Consider the following 26304-nt stretch of genomic DNA (forward strand, 5'->3'; position numbering starts at 1 on the left):
TTTGAAAATTAATTTAAAATAGAAATATACATTTTTTTCGCTCTAAAATTGCTATAATTATTAGTTTTTATTTGCACATATCTATCAATAAAAAAAATATACGTGTTGAATTCGTGCTGCGGTAATGGAAAGTTGAGCCCAAATATTTGTCAGGATATTTTCTTTTTTATCTTAATTGAATTTGAATCAAAGAATTGTTTTTGAAAAATCAGGTTTAACGTAGAATGCACATTAAAAACATTTATTTGATCCCATTTCTGAAAAAACGCAAACATTTATTCGTTGTCGAAAATTTAACTAGCATTGTAATGCAATCCGCACACGACCTTAATACTGACACTAGCAAATGAACTGCATTACCTCAATCTAAACGGAATCACGCACTACATTACCTCAGAAAGTTTAAGAGCCTCTGTGTTTTCAAATAAATTTGTGCGCAATATAAAAATATCTGTCAACAAACCGTGCAAGAGTTTTCAATTGAATTTTAAACAAAGTAATCAAATCACTTCTCTGAGCGGTTAAAATCGTATTCCTTGTTTTTAACTTACTATTGCTTTAATATGGCCACATCCTTTGTAAAAGAACTTATTAGACATGGTGAGAAGCATAACACACAAGAACTGCAGCGCCTTATTTCTAAAACTCCAGCAAAAGATGTAAGCTCAACCTTGCAAATGCCTTTCTCAATTTATTAAAATATTCTTTTAAAAAGCTTATAGCATCACTGAAAACTAAATTGGGACGGTCAGATTGTGCTGTATTTTGGAATTACCTTCTTCAAGGATTTTCCCGCGATGCTGACTCTAAAGCGAAACGTTTCACTTGCGTCCAGGCCTTCCTCGCCGAAATTTCTAAAGTGGAACTTACTTACAAGCAAATGTATGATCTTATTACAAGACTTTGCTTGGACCTACCAAGCTTCACTTCTGAACAATTGATAGAAATCGTTGAACATTGTGTGGAGGCGATAAGAATTGGTGACCCAAAATGCGTTGGGTGGAAAGATCTTTTACCCGAAACGATTTCTGTGCTCTCAAGTGTAAGTACTTTGGATGTAAATGGCATGGTCATCTCGGGAAGTGAATATCGAGATACTATTATTAAAAACATCTGCTTCATGAAATGGCCTACCGAAATATTGACACCAATCGCAGATATGTTCCGGTAAATACATCTTATTGTTGAACTTTTGCCACCTATACCTGCTTTTCTTTCAGAGAGATTTCAATGTCAACTAATGAAAAGGCCGTTGTCTTAAATAAGTTCTCTGCCAGTCTTCAAAATATCGTACCTTCAGAGGTCCCGGCTCTTTCATATCAACTATTCTCCATGTGCACCACTGCAGGACAAACCATAATACCCATCCTAGCTCTGGAAAAGTATTTTTATCGGTTTTATTATAAGAAGCTTTTTGCTGATATGGACAGCAATTCAACTGACTTCAATAGTATAGGTCTGGTTGAAGAAATTGATAGCATGTGTTCTTTAAAGTAATACGATTTTTATTGGTTACAGATGTGTTCTCAGACAAGGAGCTACGAGAGGCTGAAGAAACGGTTCTACACCATCTTAATTATTGCACACAGTATAAAATTAATGAAATTCAACTGTGCATTGTTATTAGAGTGAGTTTATTAAGTTATCTTCAAACTTTGCATACTACATTCATTTAAAAATTAATTTTTGTTTCCTAGAACATTCGGCTTGCCAATTTTTTAAGTTTTTTTTGTTCTTTAGTGACACTTGATCTATGACTTTTCTGTTGTTTCTCGTGACATAGTGAGGCGAAGAAAAAAAGCAAATATTAGGATGTTAAATTGATAATCGACTTGCGATTTGATTGAAAGTAGATGTCTATTGTCTAGTCTTAGCTTAGCCACTGAATTATTTGATTCAAACTTTTTTATTAGTTTGGACCAAATCTCTTTTTGTTTATAATTTAAAGGCACTCAAGCGGTTACTAATAGACTTTATATTTTTATATTGAAAGCAGATGTGCGGTTAAAAAATGAATCTCTTTACTTGACAGTACGTCCAAAATTGAGCTCAAGGGTAAACTCAAGAGCATTCCTGAAAGTGTGAGTTTTACGGCTAAATTGTTTAAGGGGTGGAATGTAACTGGCAAACTCTGTCGGTGAAACTACGAAAGGCATGAAACATTGCGACAGTGTTCTACCGATGTAAATGTTTCAGCTTTACATCTATCGCCTATCCAGATATTTAAACTTGTTTTTGGTGCACCTGATTAGATATGCGAGTTATATTCAAGCTTTGGACGAATGAAGGCTTTGTAAATTATAGCCAGATCAGATGGTTGAAATTTCTTGCACCGTTGTTGGAGGAATCTAAAGCACCTAGCAGCATTTTTGGCAATGTCGAATATGTGATTCCATAAGAGGTGATCTATGATACACGTACTGATACTGATACTGAAAGTTGATTAGTTTTCTGGATGCAAGTAAAACACTTCGTTAGCGGCATGGAGGGTGTGTTACTTGTTTGAACTTATTCCGGTTTTCCTTGGGCTTTATAACAACGGAAACTCACATCTCTAAACCTAATATCCTCTTTACATCTCGAATCAAACCATGAGTTTTCTTTGGCATTAAAAGATTTTACCCTCGGGATAAAATTTCTCACTCCACAAAGAATTAAATTTGTAACCATATCTGCGTTGGAATCCACGTCACTATCGAGCAAGCATAATGACCATTTAAAGTTCCTGAAAAATTCGTTGAGACCATTCCAGTTGCAGATATAATACTGCCTACTAATCTGACTTGCCTAAAGGCGGTAGGATCAGAGAATAAGAAACTAGTCTAGGGTGTTGGTGGGTCGACCTGCAAGGAACGAATTCGAGTTGGCTTCAATATACCTTCCTTCGGGTTATGTCTTTCCTTAAAAATAGATCCTATGAGGTTAAATTTAGAAATTGTAATTCAGAAACTTTGTTGGCCCAATCTGGTGTTCCCCAGAGAAGCCATCTTAGGTCTTTGACAATCTGACATTGATTGTTTTATGTTTTGTCGTATGGAAAATAGCCTTTGGATCAACCGTTTTAAATTCGAGACGATAACTTTACTGAAAAACAAATCGGAAGTGTTTTTTCCTATTTTATTTCGCTGCAACAATTCTGTCGCGCCTTCACTTTTAAGTTACTTAAAATTTAAACGTCTCACTAATATTATTGTCAATAAAGCAAGTTATATACTTGGTTCTAAAAAACGCTGCACAAAGGAGTTCCATTATATTTTATACATATTGACTTCCATAGAACTAACTGTGGGGAGAATGAAGCTATAAGTCGAGTAAGCAATCTATATCCTCACCGATCGATTTAAATTTAGATGAAGTGGGATTAAAATCATTGTTTAAAACAGTAAACGTCGTGATTCTATTTTTTGTTCTTAGTTTATGTTGACATTTGTATTTTGCGCGTGTGTTAGGCTATAAGTGTATTATTTTGCTTACTAACAACTAACTTTGCACTTATGATGAGCCTCTGATCGTAGGTAGATGCTTAGCTAACTACTTTCTGAAAATTCTGAAATGTTTCGAGCGCCAAGTTGGGTGCGGTCACTTTCCACTTGTGCGCGCCATTGATTCGCGGTCTTCCACTACTGCGCTGTCCTATGGGTGTGGATTCGAAGACTTTCCGGGCCGGAAAGTGACCCAGCCATTTTAGTGGTTGGACTTTTACCCTTCTGGCTAAGTCTACGTCGCTGTACAGCCCTTACAGCTCGTCGTTCCATCTTCTCCTCCACTCCCCTTCGATGCATACGGGACAGTAGATCTCACGAAGAACTTTTCTCTCGAACCGACCCAAGGTGCGTTCATCCGCGTTTTTCATAGTCCATGCTTTTGCACCGTATAGCAGGACGGGGATGATAAGGGTCTTATATAGCAACACTGGTCCCTCCAGAGAGGACTTTACCACTAAATCGCTTTGTTAGCCAAAAGAAATAGCGGTTAGCACGAGTTATTATTCTTTTGATCTCAGCGCTGGTGTTGTTATTTGCGTTTACGGGGGAACCTATGTAAGTAGACGAAGTCCTTCACTAATAGTTACGTCTGTCGATGGTGACGTTTTGACCAAGGCGTCGGTGTTGTAGGTCCTTTCTTGACGACATCATGTACTTTGTTTTGCCCTCATTAACCGTTAAACCCATCTTTTCCGCCTATGCCTCAATACTTGCAAAAGCCCCATTGACATCACGCTGAGTTCTTCTGATAATATCAATGTCATCAGCCTATGCTATCTTTCAAGTACGATGTTAAAAAAATCGCATGACAGCGCATCTCCTTGTCTTAAACCTTTTTTGACATCGAAAGGTTCTGTTAAGTTGTTTCGCCCCGCAGCAAAATCAATGAACCTTAATCCGTTGTCGGAAGTGTTGTCGTGCAGGCTGTTTTTCCCGATTATTCCACCAAAGATGTCTTCTCTTCCTAGCTTGGCAATAAAATCACCCAGGACAGTTTTAATATCGTAGCTAGGACACAGCTCATATGTTTTTTCTAAGAGCTCGAAGAACATATCTTTGGTGTTGCCGAATTTAGCCTTGATACGGATGGTCATGAGGCGCTCGTTGATGCACCTATAGCTCAAGTCTTCTTGCCTAAGTCTGGCTCCAATGACAAAGCTGCATCCAAATAAGCGCTGTTGGTTTTCTCGGTAGCAGTCACCATAGTAAATGTCGCAGTTTTTCGTCCTCTTTTTTCCCAGCCCATCCCATTGTATTTCCTGGATGACGGTGATGTTGGTGCTTCGAAACTATGAGGTTTTTACGTGGCCAGTAAGTCACCCCAATGGCACAACCCCCAACCTGGAGGGCCAGATCCTTAGTATAACGTCAAGGACTGCAGCAGGATACACCGCTCCCTATACCGCTCCCTATAGGCCTGGGCTCCCAATAAGTCGCCCTATAAGGTGTTCACTAACTAGTTCAACCTTACTGGAACTGGAACTATAGACGCCACCATTGATTCCATCTCGATAATTCCTACGCTGCCGTCTGGATAAGGAGAGGTTCCTTAGTGGAAACACCTCTCCCGCCCTCCCCCTCTCGTTCGCTGCCCACAACAACTTTCCACTGGGTCCAACCCAATCTCCAGTTGAAGTACTAGTCACCCGATGTTCACCAAGGGGATCGTGAGAGTAGGAGTTGATAGACAGAGGTGGGTTCTGAGAAAAACCCGTGAACGCTTATGTCCTCTTGAAAGCACATGTCTACAATTTGAACATCGCACTCGCCAAAAGTTTCCTTCAATAAATTGATGGCTTGCGTGGACCGAACAATTAATAACTTTGTTCCATTTACAAAATTTCTTTAGCAGTAAGTCTATTCATTATAAAATTGCAAATGATGTGACAGCTGTCAAAAAGACCAATTCTAAAAATTGAAATGAAAAAGTTAAAGCTACATACGTTATTTATTGTAAAATGTAACCAAATCATAAACATCCATTTAGTATAAAGCTGGAAAAAAATTATCGTTAACAGACTTTTTTGCCTTCAGTATTACACTTGAAAAAGAATTGCTTTATGAACTAGAATCATATATTAAATCATTTCAGTTAGTAAATAATAAATATTAAAACTACACTTTTTGTTTTCATTTTATTAAATTAATCAAAAACCAGATAAAAATGTGTGTTTACTTATTTTCAAATTTGTATTCAACTGTATCAGCTTTCTTGATTCTATTCCACAAAGTTTTGTTTGTATGCGTTAAACTGTTCTAGTATGTCAACCCACCGTTTTTTCATACTTTATAAACAGTTTTTGTTTACTTTGATGTTTTCATTGCTGAACTCTTTTCATTTTAAATTTTAAATGACCATTTATGTATTTTTCTCTCCTTGTTTTTATAGAAGCTTTTCGGTTTTCAATCTAAAGGTGTACGAATTTGATTGAAGTTAATAGCTTTTATGAAACATAAGCTCAATTTGCAAGTGATCAACATTACTACTAAAACTATGAAGTTGTTTCAACAGTTTTCCACTTGAGTTTCTTTCAAATTTTCATTTTATTATTATAGTCCCTTTAAATGAAAATAACAACAAAGTCAAACTGATTTATTGAAAACAGTTGCCACATAATTGCAATTAAATTAGTGTTAAGAACGCATTGAATTTATGGCCCCGCTATTTAACACTTCTTTAAGCATCTTCCAACTTTGATTTTAGCCGTCGTAGAATTTAATAGACCTTCCACCTGAACTGTATTAATTTAATATTTTTGATGTATAAAAATTGGAATAATTTTTTTTAAATTTAATCATAATTAATGATTATTATTTATTTTCAGAATTTCCTAACTGCTCCTGATGTACTTTTAACTCCTTTTGTCTTAAGTGCTGTTTTATCCATGACTCGGGCAAATCGTGAACCAGATTCTGGTTTATCCTCGTCAATCGTTCTCCCTTTCTTACGCACTGTAATAAAAAACAACGAAGAAGAAAAAAAATTTGCTAAATATTCGGTATGGTGTCGTGATTGTCTACAGATAAAACGGGTTGATTTAGATCGAACATTCACGGTAATGATTGATCAGAATAAGGAAGGAAAAGACATAATAACTCCAGGACTTGTCAATTTGGCATTTGTTTTGCTCAAAGATAAAAATTCTTCAATTATATATGAGCTTGGAATGAATTTCTTAATTAAATTTGTTCGAAAGCGTTTTGTGTTCGGCCAAGGAGTTGTAAAAAAATTAGCTGAGTGGATGGTTTTGGATCAAGAAACCAACCAATATGCAGGTTTGATTGAACTATGAAAAAATAATATAAATACAAAATTTATTTTCTCAAGATTGCCTAACATTATTGAGTTCGAATGACACATACACCGTTTCTGAGTGCGAAAATTCTATAAACTATGTCTTAGATTTCTTACTGTGGGCAAGTTTTGTTTTGTAAAAGCTGAATTATGTATCCTTATTTTGGTCAATTTAAAGATTCCTGGAGATCATGCAATGCGAATGATGACATTTATTTTGCCGATTCTGAAGATATCGCCTGCAATTCGGGATTCATTTATAGAAATTCTTCGAAAAGCCATTAATTCCAGGTATCTTGTTGTTGAATAAAATACAAAAAAATACGTTTTCTAAAAAACATTAAATGCAGTGACACCAAAACTTGTCGAATGGGTGTTTACGGTTTCTGCATGGTACTCAAACAGTTAAATAACAGTAACTCTCAACGAACTTCCATGAACGCTTCTGGGTTGTGTACCCAACAAAGTATATCTGGTTTTTCACTCATGTCACAAGCAACTCTCGGCAACCGTAACAATCCCCAGCGGCATTTTGATATGCTCACATTGGAAATAATAGGACTTTTAAGGAATTGTTTTAGCCAAAATATAGAAATCAAAAACACACTTTATGAAAGTATGTTGAACTAAAAATTGGGGTAGCACAGTTTAATAATTTACTTCTTTTTCCTGCAGACTTACAAAGAGCCGTTGAACTTAATCCAAAACTTATTCCACATGTTCTACAATTTATTGACGCTCATTTTCGTTCTTTTTTTGATATCAAAACAGACGATGAAGATAAAATCGTGATAAATATTCATTTCGACAAGCTTCTGAATTGTGTTGCCGATAATAACAACGAAATAGAAATAAAAGACAATTTGGGAAAGCTTGTCCTTTTCGTTGCACATTGTCTGAAGGCGTATAATCGATTTGAACATGCTTATGATACAACAGAGATGTGCAAAATATTAAACACTGTCTGTGAACAATTACAATCAAAGGAACTTAAGTTGGAACCTGTAGTAAGTATTTGTTTGCTTATACTATTTATTTATTCGCTTAATTAAGTTTATGAATAATAATAACAATAATAAGATAGTTTAAACTCAAACTATTTTAGCTTAAAACTAAAGAATAGACGGTAGGCTAAACGTAACATTCTTGTAGTTGGGTTAAAGTTGGCATTATTTGTTCAGTAAGAAGGGAAGTTGAACATATGAGGATTGGTATTGAAGAAGATGGCACCTGTAATGACTAGGTGAACGAAAAGAATGCCTGCAACAGCGTGAGGTTTTGCAAGGGGATTTAAGACGATTTTGTAAACGATGTTTGTAGGAGGGTAGGAAATAAGGGTCAGTTCATAGGTGATTTCGTAAAGCGAAACGGAGGAACCTACGTTGCGCGGCCTTAATTCTGATTAAGTGAGTGGTTTGATAATTGGACGAGATCGAACGAGACTGGAAGAGAAAAATTGCAAAAGTGGTGATTACGAGAGGGAGATATGTTGACATTTAGAGGAAACTTTTAGTACACCATTTAAATGTTTTTGAAGCAATGAAGTATCAATAGGAGTAGATATAACTTTCATAATTTTCATGTCATCGGTTTGAGAAAGAAATAATGCTTGCAATTTCAATGAAAACTACACATAAAAGTGGCCCAGATGCTTACCCTGAGGACCACCTCATAGATGGGATTTGGAACAGAACATCTGAACAAGACATTATATTGGCATTTTTATTAGTAGTATCTCGTCCAATGAATGAACATTGAAGGAAACCCGAAGGCTCTTTAATATAAATAATTTGGTAGAAGGGGTCTTATAGAAATGCTTTGGTGAAGCAGTTGTGAAAACAACGTTGAAACAAATTGAGCTAGGTTCGTCGTAGTGGACCTGCTGGAGAAACTAATGGCTTAGAATGAAAACAAAGAGATTCATAGATAATGCTTTCAAAGAACTTAAGCATTGAAGAAAGTTTAGCTCTGGGACGATAGTTAGAGATTTCGTTATTATTTCCTTTGTTGTGAATTTAAGGGAAAACTGCTTGCCAGATAAACAATTTAATTCTTAGCGGCCACATCTCATACAAACCACATAACGGCTACATGGGGCAACAAATTACCCCACGATGAAAAACCGAAATCAACAACATTTGTGGATACTTTAATTGGATCCTTGGTTGGAGAGTTCTTCAACATTTCTCATGGTTTTGCCTTGGCAATTTAAAGAAAACCGTTTTTAAAGGAGACTAATGCTCAAACCGCCGTCATTCGTTTTTGTAGCTTATTATATGGCGATGTCACTTGTCAAACTTGCCTGCCACCATAATGGCTGCGTTCAATCTCGTGTTGGATAGGGAAATTTAACCATACATACACCCCTTTGGACTCCTTTTTTAACATCTCAGCTGTTTTTGATCAGCTATTATTTTACACGCAAAACACTAACAAAGAGGTATCCGGATACCCTATCTGTCTGAGATTGAACGAAGCCAATGAATAAGACGTCATTTGCTGTATTAATTTGAAATGTTTAAGACCGAAATCTACTTAACAAACACTCAAAGTATTCTGAATGAGGATTACATATTAACAGAATCACTATAAAACTGCATACAAAAAATTGCAAAGTGGTGAACAATTTGTTATTTTGGGTTAAGCAGATAACGTTTTGTTAAAATTAAAGGTAAAAGAAAGAACATTCGATTTTTTTTAAATTAATGAATTGATATAACGGTTTTGGTCTAGAGATAAGACAAGTTTCCATTCTGTCAAAATATGTATGATATGGTGAATCGCATAGGAAAGATGAATTGGTAGGAGCCTGCTCGTAATTTAAATAATGTAAATATGTTCGGGGATTTTTATAAGTTTTCAGAAACTTATTCCTTAAATTATGAAATGTTCGCAACTAATTGGTATACTGTAGGGGTGAGGATAAATAGCAAAGATTGTAGTATAGTAAAGGGTGTCCCAAAACTAACGCAAGATTTGAATTAAATAGAAAACGCCGTTTTTAGTCTTTTGATAGTTATATTTTTATTGACTCGTAAAGTACATAGGATAGGGTTATGTATGGAATAAAACATCGGACAAATGGCCTCCACGGCTTTGCATGCACATGCGCACTCTTTTGTTGAAATTTTCCATGACCATTCTGCATAAATGTGGCTGAATTTCGTTGATGCAGCGTTGAATCTCCTCCTTTAATGCACGGGTGGTTGTGGGCTTGTTGACATAGACTTGTGATTTCAAATAACCCCATAAAAAGAAGTCTAATGGTGTTAAATCACACGATCTAGGACGCCATTTGATCACCGAAACGAGAGAGTATACACAACCTGGAAATGTCTTATGCAGTAATTGAATTGTTTCACGGGCTGTATGACATGTGGCACTGTCTTGTTGAAACCACATATTGGACACATCAATATCATCTAATTTTGGCAGAAAGAACTGTGTAATCATGTCGCGATATCGAGCACCAATAACAGTCACTGCTTGACCAGCATCATTTTCAAAAAAATATGGCCCAATTATGCCTGCAGCCCAAAATCCACACCATACTGTCACGCGTTGTGGATGCATTTGTTTTTCGACAATCACATGTGGGTTCTCCGAACCCCAAATGCGACAATTTTAGCGATTGACAAAGCCATCAAGATGAAAATGTGCTTCATCGCTTAGGATGATTTTGCTCGAAAAATCAGGGTCCATTTGTTGATGTTCAATAATCCATTCAACGAACTCTCTTCTCTGTCCATGGTCATTAGGCTTCAATTGTTGTGTTAATTGAATTTTGTAAGCATGAAGACACAGATCTTTTGTGAGTATACGCTGTGGAGAGGTTCTTGAAATTTGCAATTCTTGTCCACAACGTCGAATTGAGGTTCCTGGATTGTCAGCAACACTCTCACGCACTGCTTCGACATTCACATTTGAACGGATTGTTTTTGGACGACCAGTCTCCATGAATTTTTCAATTAATCTCTTCACAGTTGACGAAGTTAAAACACTATTCCGACCATATTTTGTATGAAATTTTCGAACTGCAGCCGCCAAGCTTTCACTATTTTTGAAATATTCTTTAATAATGAAGACACGTTGTTCTATCGTGTAACGGTCCATTTTTAATAACCCTATACTGTTAGCTGTCAAATTTTTTTTAGGGTTGCCAACACTTCACTGCACAAATGGCGGCAAATTCAAATCTTGCGTTAATTTTGGGACACCCTTTATAATTTCAAGGCAATGTCAATTGAGGTGATAAGGGACAAATATATGTATACATGTATATAGTTTAAAGATGGTTTAACGGACATTCAAATGAAATGCGACTTCTGTATTTGTGAAGGACTGTCTCGGCTGACAGTGAAAAAAAGAGATTGAAGAGGATGATAAAAAGTAGAAAAATGTCGGTAACTTGAATTGCAAGGGTCAGAAAAAAAAATAAGCACAATCTGCCTCTCCGAATGGTTAGAGATTTCACTTATTTGAAATAGACAATTACGTAGTATTGCAAGGAACAAAGTGAAATTCATCCTTAGTTGGAATCAAAACAAGATCAATTAAATTGAAATCACCGACGACGATAGTTAAGCAAGGTGTGCTACTGTGCAAGAGATTATTCATTTTGTTATTGAGGGTATCCCATAACAAATGGGTCGAAACTGAATATGTTGATAGGTAAGGTAACTTATATGCACCACATCTTAACCGTTTTCGAGTAACAGCTGTTTTAATTTTAATGAAAGTTAAAAAGTTATAATACTTAAAGATTAAAATCAATGGAACATTTATAACTATGTATATTGCAATTTATACTATATTTTGCTTTCATCTTAGATAACTCGTTACCCAAGTTTCTCACAAGATTGCTACTACAACAGTAGCCTATGAGCCCCGCTAACCAAATGCATTTTATAACCATACATTTAATAACTGGGAGACCTTAAAGTCCGAAATGAATTTTAAATTTAAAACTTTGTGGTCTTTCTTCTGTGTGTAAGGCTGTGTTAGAATTAAATTTAAGAACAAATCTGGGGAGTCATTCCGTAATTTTAAAAACGATTATCATTAACGATATGGTCAATAATTTGCTTCACGTAACTTTGCCAATATCGTCTCGTCTATCGTTTTCAGCATAAGATTACTGAAATTTCAATATGAACTCAACGAAAGATAATATAACTTGAAAATGTTATTAAACTTGGTTATTGTCTATGGGAAGTTGTGAAAATTTGCAACAAATTGCTTGTTATCAAACTAACCAACTGTTTTGTGTTGTTTATTGTTATTGTTATTGTTATTGTTACTGTTACCGTTTTTATTTTTTCACGACGATGTAAATATTATTTATTTAAGTCTGATATTATTGAAAATCTTTTGAAAAGCTTTGAACAAAACTATAATTAAATACATATAGGTTGGAAGAACCGTATTCATTTTATTTTTTTCCGAGTTTTCATTTTTACTTTGTAACAAACCTCAATTACACCGAAATATTTTTATTTCAATTTGCTTAGTTAGTATTTGGAAATCAATGACAGACGATACCTATTTAGCTATCGTGCAAACGCTATCGTTTTGGTGATATCACTTTGACGATTATCGTCTACGTGAAGTGAGACTATCGTCAAAACGATTTTTTTTTTTGACGATAATCTTTTTACGGAATGAGCCCCCTGATTAAATGCATTTACCCAGTTTAAAAACTAAGGATGCAATGTTACAAATTCAGATTCCAGCATGGACATTTGCTTCAATGTGAATTACTAGCAAATTATAACAATTTTTGTTTTGAGTATAGACAACAAAATAGAGGATTTTAAGAGAATAAAAGCTATTTACAGTACACCTTTATTATGCTACAATATTATATGTAAAAGTAAGGTTGTAACTAACGCGCAAACTTGTTATTTTTACAGAATGGACCTATGACTCTCCTCAAAAATGAAACAATTATGCAGCAACTTAACTTTCTAGAAGGATTCATGTCTTATTTGATTTTGACATCGGCACCAGAAAACAATAACGTTACTACCTTCTATGCACTTTTTAAGCTTCATTATTCGATTGCCGAGGGATTAAAAGTAAGTTTTTTTTATTGCATGGTCTGAATAAAACAAAAACCCACCTTATCACATAAAATCACGTTTTCCTAAAAGGAATTTTTCTATTTTATGTGACTAAACTTATTATTTACAAGAATTTGTATAACATATACTCAGCTTTTTATGCCTTCTGTTTTATTCATACAATTCACTATTCCTCATTGTTTGGTATTTACCGTTAACTGCAAATTATTTAAATTCAATAGAGTAATGGAAAAAAGAACATTAAAACAAAACCCAAAGGAAGTAATGACAGTGAATCTCAAAATTCAACAATAAATGGAATTGCAGTGAAGAAAATCAATTCGAAACCTGAAAATATCTGGGATCTTTCTGATATTGAGCTGGTTTTAAAAATTTTACTAGAGTAATTTTTATAGCATTTATATTAGTACAAAAATTTACTTAATTCATACAAAATTTTACAGGGACTCAGTCAAATTTGCGAACTCTAGTTCAACAGCTCCTTTACGAAGTAATCGAGAGCTAGTTCGTTACATTTACAAAGTCACAGCTTCACACATCGAAAACCTACGTCACCAACCTGGTTATAAACAAGTTTCACATAGTCGACGAACTTTTAAAACCATCACAGATGTGACAAAAATTATCTACGAACGTTGTATAAAGCAGTTGCCTTCGTTGTGGAAAAATTTTGATCTCCAAGCAGCGTCGTTGTGTGTTGATTGTTTTTATCAGTCTCTCACCACTGCTAAAGAAGTGTTTCCTAAAAAGTTCGATGAATTTATAAAAGGAGTAGATTTTCATCCAAGCAATTTGACTTCTAATAAAGATGCCATAATCATAATTCAAGAGATCATAGACCAATACATGCTTGATGAGCAGGAATTACGCGAAGACTCCGATGCCTCTTTTGCAGTTATGATTCCAAGTACTCTTCTTCAGTGTTTAGAAATTCTTTACGATAGAAAGTCGTATAGTGATCGTTTAACAATAGAAAGTTATGCTTGGCTTCTAGAATTTTGTAAGACCAATGAAGTTTTTACTAAAGAAATGGGAATCATTCATAAACTGCTCTTCATCCAGCGACAAAAGACTCATTCTGGAATGTTTTTTAATACAATTGCAATGCATCTTGAAAAGGTCATTGGACAAGTGACGGATCAGGTAATTAATTTTGTATAAGTTGCACAATATTATTTTCAACATTTCGAACTCTTTTTAGCCGGATCTGAATCTGAGTTTTGAACTAAAATCTATTACTTTGACTAGCGCAGAATCCTGTATCAACTATTTATTTTCAACTTTACGTAAACAAATTGAAGAAGTTGAATATTTTATTTCAAAGGCTAATAGTCTGCACTATCAGCTAAAAATAATTGCTGAAGATGAACGAGAAATTTGCTTATCATCTTTGAAGACCAAGGAACGATCGATTTGCTCTCAACTAATACATATTTCAAATACTTTGTTGCACCTTTCTAATGTCAGTCTTCCTTTGGGCACTTGCATGGATAATCTTTTGCGTATTCTAATTCAGATGTACACATGCTTAAAGAATTTAGCAAAACACTTTCTATCTCGGAGTGCAACATCTAAACTCTCAATACAAGGAACAAAGTGAGTATATTTGAAAAATATTTTAAATTAAAAGAAAAGGGTATCTTAAAAAACATTCTCGTCCTTGCTAATTATCGTTTTTGTAACCTTTATTTATAAATTATTACACTTATTTATAAATTTTTAGACCTATAGTGTATTTTTCGATATTTACATTGAAATAAAAATGTGTTTGAGTTCAAGTATGCTTGAAGACTTCAAGGTATATAAATTAAAAACAATTTGATCCTGAAATCATCTCTTAGAAGCCTTACAGATTCAATACAATTATTTATAATCACGCAAGAATGAGTTAATTGCAAAAAAAATATACAAAAAAGCAACCATTACTTCATCTTCTATTATCACAGACACACACAATTAATTAACGGTTTTTTCTGTTAGTTAGTTAGAAAAATTTACCGTTGTTTTCCGATCTGTAATTTTAAAATGTATGTAATTTCAATAAAGTTCACATTCTTTTGACCTTGTCTACCTTGCAAAATGTAGTAAGCCCATATACCGCTGAGTTCTTTAAAAACTAAAATAAACGACAATTTGCACCCTTAGAATGAAAGTGAACTGACCTAACTAAAAATACACAATACTGTTTTCTACTCTTTTACATAAGATGCATAGGAAAATAGTCAGGTGATAGATAAATACTACCCTCTTTTTACTCATGGTTAGGTTAGGTTAGGTTATAGTGGCCAAGATGGAAACGGACACACTTAGGCCAGTTTAATGGCCCATTGTGATACCACATGAATCTTGAGGCTTCCTCCTAAGCTCAATGGAACCAGTTAGAGTCCCTTACGAAACGTGAGAGGCTGATTATACTGATATGATTTAGATCGTTAAAGAAGAATTCTCCTAGGTAATTCTTGCGTTTTCGAGCTAGTGCAGGGCATGTGCAGAGAAGATGAAGAACCGTTTCTTTCTCTTCCTCGTCCATACAGCTTCTGCAAAAGTAATTTGAGAATACGCCTAGTCTCGTGGCGTGCTTTCCTATTAGACAGTGTCCGGTTATGAGACCTATTATCGAGCTTATATGCGATCTGCTTAGAGAGAGCAAGCACCTTGAACGTTTTAAATCCAGTGTTGGCCAGATGTTTTTTGTGGCTTGACACGTGGTGATGTTGGTCCACCTGGTGCCTGCCCTCCTCGCAGCGTCTTGCATTAGTAGCAGTTTACAAGTAGCGATTGGTATGCCAGTACTTGCCAAACGTGGTAGGATGGGCTGTACTGAACCGTTCCTGGCGAGTTCATCTGCCTTACAGTTACCTGGAATGTCTCTATGGCCCGGCACCCAGCAAAGGTGAATATTAAACTGCTGCGCCATCTACATTAGAGATGCTCGACAGTTATGTACTGTTATAGAGTTTGAAGAGACAGAGTCCAGAGATTTGATAGCGGCCTGGCTGTCGGAGAAAATACGGATATCAGATGTTGATATCACGTTTTCTTTGAGCCAAGACAAGACTTCCTTAATCGCCAAAAGTTCCACCTGGAACACGCTATAATGATTAGGAAGGCGGAATGACAGACTTAATTTCAGTCGTTCAGAGTACACACCACCACCAACCCCTTCTTTGGTTTTTGAGTCATCTGTGTAAAAGTGGATTGACTCATCCTCTAAGAATGTCCTATCCTCCCAAAAAGATCTGGTAGGTATAGATATATGGAAATTCCTGTCGAATTGTAGTTGGGGGATGGTGTAGTCTGTGTGCTTTGGAATTGATTCTAAGTACCTTAGAATTGCGGAGTGGCCAATGTTTTTGTTAGTCCACTGCGACGAAGCATTGAGGCGAATAGCCGAGCTTGCAGCTATTTGTTTGCTAAATATGTCAAGAGGTGTAAGGTAGAGCAAGGTGTCCAGTGCTGCATATGGGGTCGTGCGAAGCGATCCGCTTATACATAGGCAGGCTGAACGTTGGACTTTATTTAACTTATCCCTGTTTATACCTTTCTCTAAAGCAGTCCACCATACTGCTACACCGTGCGTTAAAATCGGTCTGATTACCGATGTGTATAGCCAATGCGTGATTCTGGGCTGTAAACCCCATTTATTACCAATAGCTTTTTTGCAAGAAAAGAGAGCTACAGTAGCTTTTTTGACTCTTTCCTGTACGTTGTGTTTCCAATTTAGTTTTTTGTCTAAGTCAAGACCTAGGTATTTAGCCTCGTCTGAGAATTTTAATTGGATTCCTTTAATATAAGGAGGGTTGACAAATGGAATTTTGTATCTCCTCGAAAATAAGACCAGATCGGTTTTGTGTGGGTTAACACCCAGTCCACACCGATCAGCCCAAAGTATTAGTCTGTCTAAGGCATTTTGTTAGAGTTCTTTTAGGATATTAAGATGCTTTTCTGAACTGCTATAGCAACGTGGTCCGCATAAGCTATCACTCTGAAACCCTCCGCATCCAGACTAGTTAGGATTTCATTCACCACTAGGTTCCAGAGGAGAGGGGATATAACACCACCTTGCGGTGTACCTCTACTGACGAATCGTCTGCAAGAAGAGTTGCCCAGTTTTGAGTTAATTATTCTGCTAGAAAGCATTAAATGAATTAACTCCCGCAGCGAACTCTCTACATTTAGAGATGTCAGTGCAGATGTGATTGCTGATGTGTCCACGTTGTTAAAGGCACCTTCGATGTCAAGGAAAGCAACCAAAGTGAACTCTTTATGATGGAGGGAATATTCGATGGTGCGTACTAAAGTGTGTTACGCTGTTTCCACCGATTTACCCTTACAGTAGGCATGTTGAGACGAAGACAGAAGTCTTGTATCGATACGTGCCCTTAAATGGATATCAATCAATCTTTCCAGGGTCTTAAGAAGGAATGATGATAGACTTATAGGTCGTAGATCTTTAGGATTGACTTGGGAGCATTTACCTGCTTTAGGTATAAAAACAACTTTAACTTCTCTCCATGCCGAGGAACATGGACCAGGTAAAGACAGCTGGTAAAAATTGCCTCAAGGATTGGTGCAATTATATCAGAAGCCTCTTGTAATTCGACTGGTATTATACCATCTGGTCCTGCAGCTTTAAATGGTTTGAAGCTGTTGAGAGCCCATTGTAGCTTATCCTTTGTGATTAGACATTGTGGATATGTTGAAATTGAACTTGAACGTATAAAACTGTTGCAAGTTTCGGTAAGAGAACTACCAGGAAAATGAGTGTCCAATAGTAAGTTCAGCGATTCATTACTTGAATTTGTCCAGGAGCCGTCTGTATTTTTCAAGCAGCTTGGCATAGCTGGATTAGTTGAAAGAATTTTCCGTAACCTAAAGGCTTCAGAAGTTTATTCTATCATGCCACAGAAGGATCGCCAAGAAGATCGCTTGGATTTCCTTAGTGCCTTCTTGTAGATTCTTAGGGATTCTTTGTAGGAGTTCCAATGAGAGGCTAGTCTTGCAGCTTTGGCCCGGTTGAAAAGTTTCCTGCATTCTTTCCTGAGCATGTCAAGCTCTGAGGCCCACCATTGTAGTTTCCTCTTTCCTCTTATGTGTATAAGTGTCTTTTTACTCATATTGCGGTATCTTTTTTACCACAGGGCTTTGGAGATCCCTATTAAAGGTCAGTTTATTGCGTATTTAAAAATTAAGAGAGTTTTGAATTAGATCACTTTAATTTTAAAGTTGTGAATTATTGCAAATGTTAGAAATATGTGAATATTTGTTGTTTTTGAAATTGAATTAAATGATGTTTTTTGAAAATTCTTAACATTGTTTTTTATTGAAATGTATATAAGCGTGATAAGGAAAAGAAGTCACATGGTTGATCGTGTAAAAATGTGCAAGTTTATGTAAGATTTTAAAGTATAAAATAATCCTAGCAATCAATGGAAAACAATTAAGGTTCAAATTCTTGAACTTGTCCGTTTTCGACAATGTTTTTCGTATTTATTTTTGAAACAGTGAATCTTAATATATCTTAATGTATCCTTTTCATCCTTAATTAATTAAGTTGCTAATACGACATATAAAGTAGACACAATGGTCTTGAAAATGAGGCAAGTTTCTAATATCTGATTGGCCAGCTGCCAAAAAATTACCTTCTAATTAAGGCAACTTTAATGGAAAGTTGACTGGAAAGTTAGTCAAGAAAAATCTCCTTAACTATTAAGTGAAGTCCACTTCTATCAAAATGACAGTTGATCATGTTTTTTCATCCAACTGAAAGCTGAACTTTATTACTCTATGATTTATTTATTTTCTGCACAACTTCATTTAATACATTCTGTAAAGTAGAGGTTTGCGAAGTAAAGTTCTGAATTTGAAATTCATGACACTTGTTGCCTTTTTGACTGCAAATGAAGTCCCTTATGTTGCTGTAGCTGTCACTAACAAATATCTAATTAGTGTAGTCTAAATACAGTAAAATGACTAGAATATGAAAACAAAATTACAAAAACAGTGGTTGGTCCATATATGAAGTACCATGCAGTAAAAGGAGCTTCGAACTTTGTCAAGTTCAAATCAAAATTAAGTTTCATTTTTCCTTACGTGGAGATTGGTACTAGTCCTATAAACAATATTCAAATCATTATCAACTCATTTCTGTACTCAAGTACTAAGGCCTAGTACCATTAATTTAGAATAGAGTATAACAAGGTAGGGTCTGGTTATTATACAAATTTCTAGTATCGGTACCAATAGATTTTTTCTAGGCAGTACTTAATTCTGTCAGATAATACCGAATACTAGCTAGTACCGATAGTCTAAAGAGTTAATATTAGAATTTGAGCAACTCAGTTATTGTTATCTATAATTTGGAGGTCTTTGCATTTATTTCATGTTTGAAAAAAACAACGATTTGGTTTTTGGGTGGCAACAATTTCTTTCAAAGGTTTATTACCTTGCATGTGTCATCTAAAGTTTTTTTTCATGGGTTCTAAATCTTGCGAGGAATTGACAAATTATCCAAGAGTAATTCTTGTCATTAAAAGTGTGTTCTCAAATTAGCCGATCGGATTCGGCTTAAAACTGTAGGTTCCCTCCATCCTTGACAACAGTACTCGCACACAGGAACAGTTGAGAATTGTAAGTCACTAGGCCCTGGTTCTCAACGCCACCTAATTTATTTATCCGCGGTAAGTTAGTTACGAAGGTGCCTTTAACAACGTCGACCCATCTGCAATCACATCTGCACTAACATCTCTAAATGTAGAGAGTTCGCTTGGGGAGATTCATCTAATGCTGACTAGCACAATAATTAACTCAAAACTGGGCAACTCTTCTGGCAGACGATTCGTTAGTAGAGGACTCTGCAAGGTGGTGTTCTATCCCCTCTCCTCTGGAACTTAGTGGTAAATGAAATCCTAACTAGTCTGGGTGCGGAGGGTTTTAGAGTGATCGCCTATGCGGACTACGAAATTGCTATAGCAGTTTCAGGAAAGCATCTTAACACCTTAAAAAAACTCTTACAATATTCCTTAGACAGACCAACACTTTGTGCTGGTTGGGTGTTAACCCACAAAAAACTGATTTAGTCTTATTTTCGAGGAGATATTATCTTCACTTTCTCTGAACATGCCCTGCTCTAGCTCAAAAACACAAGAATTACCTAGGAGAATTCTTCTTTAACGATCTAAATCATATTAGCATAATCACCTCTCACGTTTCGTAAGGAACTCAAACTGGTTCAGAATGGGCCATTAAACTGGCGTAAGTGTGTCCGTTTCCATCATGGACAGCCAGTTTAACCTAACCTAACTTAAGTAGGTTACAGTGGCGAAGCGTCCATATAAGTCGATTATTTCCGTCTTACCTTTTGAAATTCTCACCCTGAATATTTTAGACTTCTTGCAACATGAATCAAACTTAATCATACACATGAATACGCTGCAAACATTTTTTAAGAACTATTACTCTCCTTTCAGTCATATTCTACACACATATTGGCTCTTGAGCTCACCTCACTCTATAAGCAAACCTAAAACCTAAGCTACAACAAGATAACCCCAAATATTTGATATTTATTTATTTGTATGTTTAACAAAATGATTATTTACAAACGTGTGAGAACAAAATTGACAAAAAATTAGTTAAAGTTAATTACACATTAAATATGGACTAAAAATAAGAATTACAAATTTCAGAATGCGGCAAAAAAAAACAACAAAAGACATGTTAATAAAAAGTTATTTGAATCAATACCCAGGAAAAATAAAATTTTAAAGTATGTCCAGTTCAAGTTCGAGAAACATGCAAAACTAATTGCTTGAAATTTTCTGTTCTCGATTCTAGACCTCATATAACTGGGAAGCTTATTCGAAAGTCGAACGTCATGAACGAAAAATTGCCTGTACGATGTCAAACACTTAAAGGTGAACGAGCGCAATGATATGGAATAGCTAGAAACACAAAAATTAGGTCTGTTACATAGATAACTTGCGAGTCTTTTTAACAATCCATTTGAAGAGTAAAATACAACAACGATATTTGAAGAAAGTTACCAGATCGCAATTGAAAAGCGTAGGTTAAAAACAAACCGAGCTATTGCATTAAGTGCCACCTTAAGTTTGTGAGCTGATTGAGAGTCAAAATCAGCAAACATCTTACACCCGTATATTATTGCAGGTAGGACAAGTGCTTTGACCAGCTTTCATTTAATATGGGTAGTTAGCACGGATCTAGTAACAGATAGTCCTCTAAGTGAGGCATAAATACAACTGTATCGACATAGTAATTCCAAGTTAACCTATTGTTAAAGACCAATACAAAATTTCTAACTTGGGCAACATATTCACTAATACAATTATTCAACATAATAAATATGACGTCTTATAAAAGTCCCTGGTATTGAACAAATTTGTTCCTTTTCTCTTTTTTTTGTACTATTCACTGAGCTTGATACTTTTCTGTTACACTTACATTTATCATAACTGAACATTTCAAATATTAAAATTGTCTTAAATTAAACTTATAATTAAATATTAAATGATAAAATATTTTGTTTGCACTTAGGGGGCTTAAATATTACTGTTGTCAGATAAAAAAATTAATTAAAAATTAATAATTAATAAATCCTCGGGGTGTTCTGGCCCAGTTGTCTGTTTGATGGGCTGTTAGCTGCGGTGATAAGCTGACTCCATGTCAGCGTAAAATTGAAGATCTCCTTCTTCGATCAAATCAAATCAAATGGGGTGGCGCAACAGTCCGTTGTGAACCAGGGCCTAGTGACTTACAACTCCCAACCATTCCTGTGTGCGAGTAATGTTGTCAGGAATGGAGGGGACCTACAATTTTATGCCGAATCCGAACGGCTAGTTTGAGAAAGCACTTTTTCATGACAAGAATTACTCTTGAAGGAATTGCCAGTTCCTCGCAAGAGGTAGTACCCGCGAAAATTAATTTTTTTAAATTAAGGTGGCACAGGCAGGGATTGAACCCAAGACCCCTTGCATGACAGTCCAACGCACTAACCATCATGCCACGGGTACTACCCTTCTTCGATGGTGGGCTCAAATTCCTCGTTCAGTATATCCATAGCACACAGATATCTGGGTTCAGAGTGACGTTGTTGGGACTTAATATCCTGATTAGCTCGTTTTGGTGGTTGTTCAATCCTTCCGTGATATTCCTGGCTGTTTGGAACAGATACTTGTCCAATTGAATTATTTTAGCTTCGTCGTAGACTCTTTTGTTGCTGAAGTGTTTCTGCTTCTGGTAGTTGAAGCAAAGTCCAGTGCATCTCCGTAGGATTTTCCTTTTAAAGACGAGATCCGCTAAGATGGGACTCTATCGTGGCTGCAATAATGGGAGACTTCGGTGAAGTGTATGTGAGCGAGTCATCGGCGAAAAGAAGACTCTCACAGTCGCTGATTGATTTTTACAGAAGATTTGCAACTGGACAAAGAACTTCCTGGAAGAAAGTAATTAAAAACAAAATTTTAATTAGATTCCTTTTCAATACACGCTTTGTTGTGTAAGGAAATAAGACGATGTTCTGCGTCTTATTTTTTGGTAAATTTGTGTTTGTATTTCTTATTCTTTTCGCTCTTGACGGATGAATCGTACGTATTGCGCAGCGCACTAGAGTAGTAACGCAGTTTTGCTTCTGCAAACTTCGGTGTACGATTGAGGTGGGTTTCAAACAAAATGTGTATTGCAGACTAAGGAAGGTTTCTGCTTGAAGAAATCAGTGTATTCAAAGAAAAAAATAAGTATACAAGAAAATAACAAGCAGAGTCATTCCTAAATATGTACTTGACGTTTTGGCTTGAAGCGAAGACATGCATGGCAAGAACAAATTTCAAGCAAATTTTTGAAATTTAAATTGTTGGTTACAAACTTTTCTTCGAATTACCATTTGAAATCATTCACGCCTCACCACTGCTAGGTTATAAAAGCTTTAACTGAATATTCACTATAAAACCTACATAAACAGTCTAAAATACTTTTTTTTTTAATAATAGAAATCTATTTGTAAAATAAGTTTAAATTTTGTTTCATAAAAAAAAAAACTAAATTTTGCCTCAGCCATTCTGTTTTCTTAGCCACTTTCAATGACAATTTCGTGAAATTTAGCTCTTCGCCAGCTCATAGTATACTAAAATACTTCCCATAGGGCTTTGACCTGCACAGTGGGGTGCGCAATTAGATGACTTTAGGTTCGCAATATGGATAGTTGGAAAGATTTAATTGAGGTTTTGTTCAGCATGTGAATGCCAACTTAGCAGCATTCCTCTTTTACTGAACCGTCTCTTTATATTCGATATATTGATTAAGAAAATGTCATTTAATTCTGTACAGGTTGTTTATTATGTAATATATTTAAAATTATATGGATAAGTAAAACGTAACTCATAAAAAAACATAGTTATAAATGAGTTTATATGTATATACATGAGCTGCTCCGGGAATGAATATTTGACTCAATTGACTTTTTTGTCTTTTCTTCAAAGTAAAACCTAGGCAGCTAAAATCCTTAATTACCTCAAAGTAAATTCCTGCCCAAGTTGATTGTTCTTCCTTTGGAGTGTGGTTCATCTTTTTGGTATAAGTTTTCAATCTTCTGTTGCTTCAAAATTACTCCATCAGATAAATCGTTGCTCTTTCCTCATCTTTAAAAAACAGGATAGATAATAATATTCAAAAATAAACAAATTAAATTTAAAATTTATAAACTGAATAAAATAAATTAAAAATGAATAGATTTAATAAAACATTCATATTTTCAGATTCGATCATCTATTGCAGGTGGTTGGAAAACCCCTTGCAACTAATATCTATGCCCTTATTACTTACATCGAAGCAAACATTTTTGAAAATCGTCCCAAAGGAAAGCTGTTAGATCCTCAAGCTGAAAAGGCAAAAATCTTACGAGAAACTAAACAAATACCTCGCTTAATACTATTTTTGGAAAATTTCAATAAGAATGTTATCTTATTAAGCAAAAAGACGAATGATAAACTTGCCAGTTTCCTACATTTAGGCACAGTTCGAGATTTCCGAATAAAAACTTCTGAACTAAAGAAAGCAATTGATGAATCTATGTCTCATAGTAGCCACATTGAAGATAATTCAGATGAAGAACAAACTAATGCACAACATGATGAAGAAGAAACTCTTTTGGATCAAATTGACGCAGATCCTGTCGTTTGTGAAAATCAAAAAGCACCTGAAAAAAGTCTTAGACCAAAACGTAAAACTGCTGCTATTACACAAGAAGACGATGAAGTTCTTCAGGAAAGTGTCAATTCAACAAATTCACAGCTTTTAAAAAATTTGGCAAAAATCAATTCACAATCGAAGAAGCGTTCAATACGAAGTCTTGAAGGTGTTTCGACGTCAACTGCTCCGGCCCCAAAGAAGGGAAGAGGAAGGCAGTCTAAGAAGGAGAAATAATACAATAAGGCATTTTTAAGTTTTCTAATTCAAGTAATGTAATATATATATATATGTATATACAATTAATAAATGGTGTCAAACATTTGTATACAACAAAACATAAAGATTCGAGGTACTCTGGTATAACTTAATTGTAGTAAGAAATGTTGTCAGGGATGTAGGGACCTACGATTTTACGACGAATCTAAACGGCTAATTTGAAAAAGCACTTTTTATGCAAAGAATTACACTTGCAGGATTTGTTCATTCCTCGCAAGAAGCAGTAGCAGTAAAAAACTTTAGATAGTATGGATTGATCCAAAAACCTCTATAATGACATTCCAACGCACAAACCATCATAAGTAATTCCAGTTTGAATTTTTTTAATAATTTTTTATTGCAAAACTCGAAAAAAAGTTTACTTAAGGTTTTTTCTTTATAAATAAAAGAAATGGAAAGAGTATTTGTCATCTCACATTTTTAACAATTAAGATCAGTTGTTTTTGATATTGGTATAATAAATAATCTAAGTTTCCAACTTCAAGTGCCGAACAAACATGACCAGTAGCGCCGATAAGTTGATTTTGACACCTCTTGACAACCATATTGTTTCTTTTACTTTCTGTCAATATATCTTTTAATCATGACAAGTTACAGTTCGAATTAAAATGGATTTTCTATAGTACCAACAATGCGCACATTGTGCCCTTTTTCATGGTGTAAACAGTCAACAATCAGCAAACACCCCTTCGTAAACAAAACCTTTGTAAAAGTGTGCAGAACCCGGGGCAATCAATTTCGCGTCACTCACAAGAATTTGGCCATTGGCAGACCGCAACATCGTGAATTTTGCGTCGTGGTTTGGGCCAGTACGCATACAAAAACCAATTGACCCAAAAGCTAAAATCAAGCGTCCATACCTAGCGTCGTGTGTTCACCAATTTGATTTTGGGGCAGTTGAAAGTTAATCCTAATTTTGGTCGAAAAATTATCTTTAGCAATGAGGTCCAATTTTGGATGAATGGGTAAGCATTGTGGATTTTGGGCTATGATCATCAACTTCTTCACCGACAACATATAGTTTCAGTTGGAGGCGCTTTCGATATTCTGTCCGGTGCGGCATGGTTATCTCGCGCCGAGGCTACATGAATTGCCCTAGAAGAGCGTGTGATTGGACCTTTTAAGACTGTTTTTTGTGCAATTTTTTAGACCTAGGTCTATGCGAAAACCACGGCGGCCCTAAAGGAAAGGACAAAATCGAAGCCATCGGTCAAATGCAGCCTGATTTATGCTCCAAAGTCATCGAAAACTGAACCACCCAACAAAACCACCGTGGCCATTTAAACAATGTTATATTTAACACATATGCTATGTCACTGAGAAGGCTCTCAAATAAAGATAAACCTAATTGATATCAACGTCTTAATGGAAAACCCTTAATATACATATAATTATTTCTACTAGATGTGCGAATTCTCACTCTCTGGGCTGCCCCGCGCCGTCTATTGAAGAAAAACTAATCTGTTAAATGCTGAAAACCTGATTTAGTTTTTCATTTGTCTTGAAAAACGTAGATAAATAGTATATCAAAGCTCAAGTAAATTCCATAGAAGAAGGTATTCATTTTACCGGTCTTTAAAAAGGGTAACAAGTCTGACATGAGTAATTACACAGACCAATCTTCTAACTGTCTTGTATTCCCACGCTTTTTGAATAAGTTGTCTGTGATTGTTGTATGTAATCAACAACATGGTTTTATGCAAAAACCACCGGCAATACTAGTTTACTTGAATTTTTGCATAAGTACCCAAATACGCTAGAACTAGGTCAAGAGCTAATTATTCTAAAACTTTTGATCAACTTTCTCATGATATCATAGCGCATTTAAGCTGAAGGCAATTTGAAATCTTTGTACCTTCAAAATAGGTCTTATAATGTTGAATTCAGAAGTTCTTTATCCGACCCTTTAATTGCCAAATCAGGTGTTCCTGAAGGAAGTCATGTAGTATTGGGAAGGCGG

The 26304-nt window shown here is 35.5% G+C and overlaps 1 protein-coding gene across 1 annotated transcript; it reads left to right on the forward strand.

Moving 5' to 3' along the window:
* Positions 1-449: 449 nt before the first annotated feature.
* On the forward strand, positions 450-24409 carry LOC129950945 (Fanconi anemia group I protein). Its single transcript, XM_056062908.1, has 14 exons — positions 450-659; positions 716-1167; positions 1221-1456; positions 1519-1628; positions 6311-6761; positions 6814-6902; positions 6959-7071; positions 7131-7396; positions 7456-7787; positions 12693-12857; positions 13085-13245; positions 13307-14006; positions 14065-14459; positions 23636-24409. Exons 1-14 carry the CDS (start codon positions 564-566, stop codon positions 24300-24302), a joined length of 4233 nt encoding a protein of 1410 aa, XP_055918883.1. The 5' UTR covers positions 450-563; the 3' UTR covers positions 24303-24409.
* The last annotated feature ends 1895 nt before the right edge of the window (positions 24410-26304 follow it).

Source organism: Eupeodes corollae, chromosome 3, assembly GCF_945859685.1.
Source record: "Eupeodes corollae chromosome 3, idEupCoro1.1, whole genome shotgun sequence".
Taxonomy (NCBI): domain Eukaryota; kingdom Metazoa; phylum Arthropoda; class Insecta; order Diptera; family Syrphidae; genus Eupeodes; species Eupeodes corollae.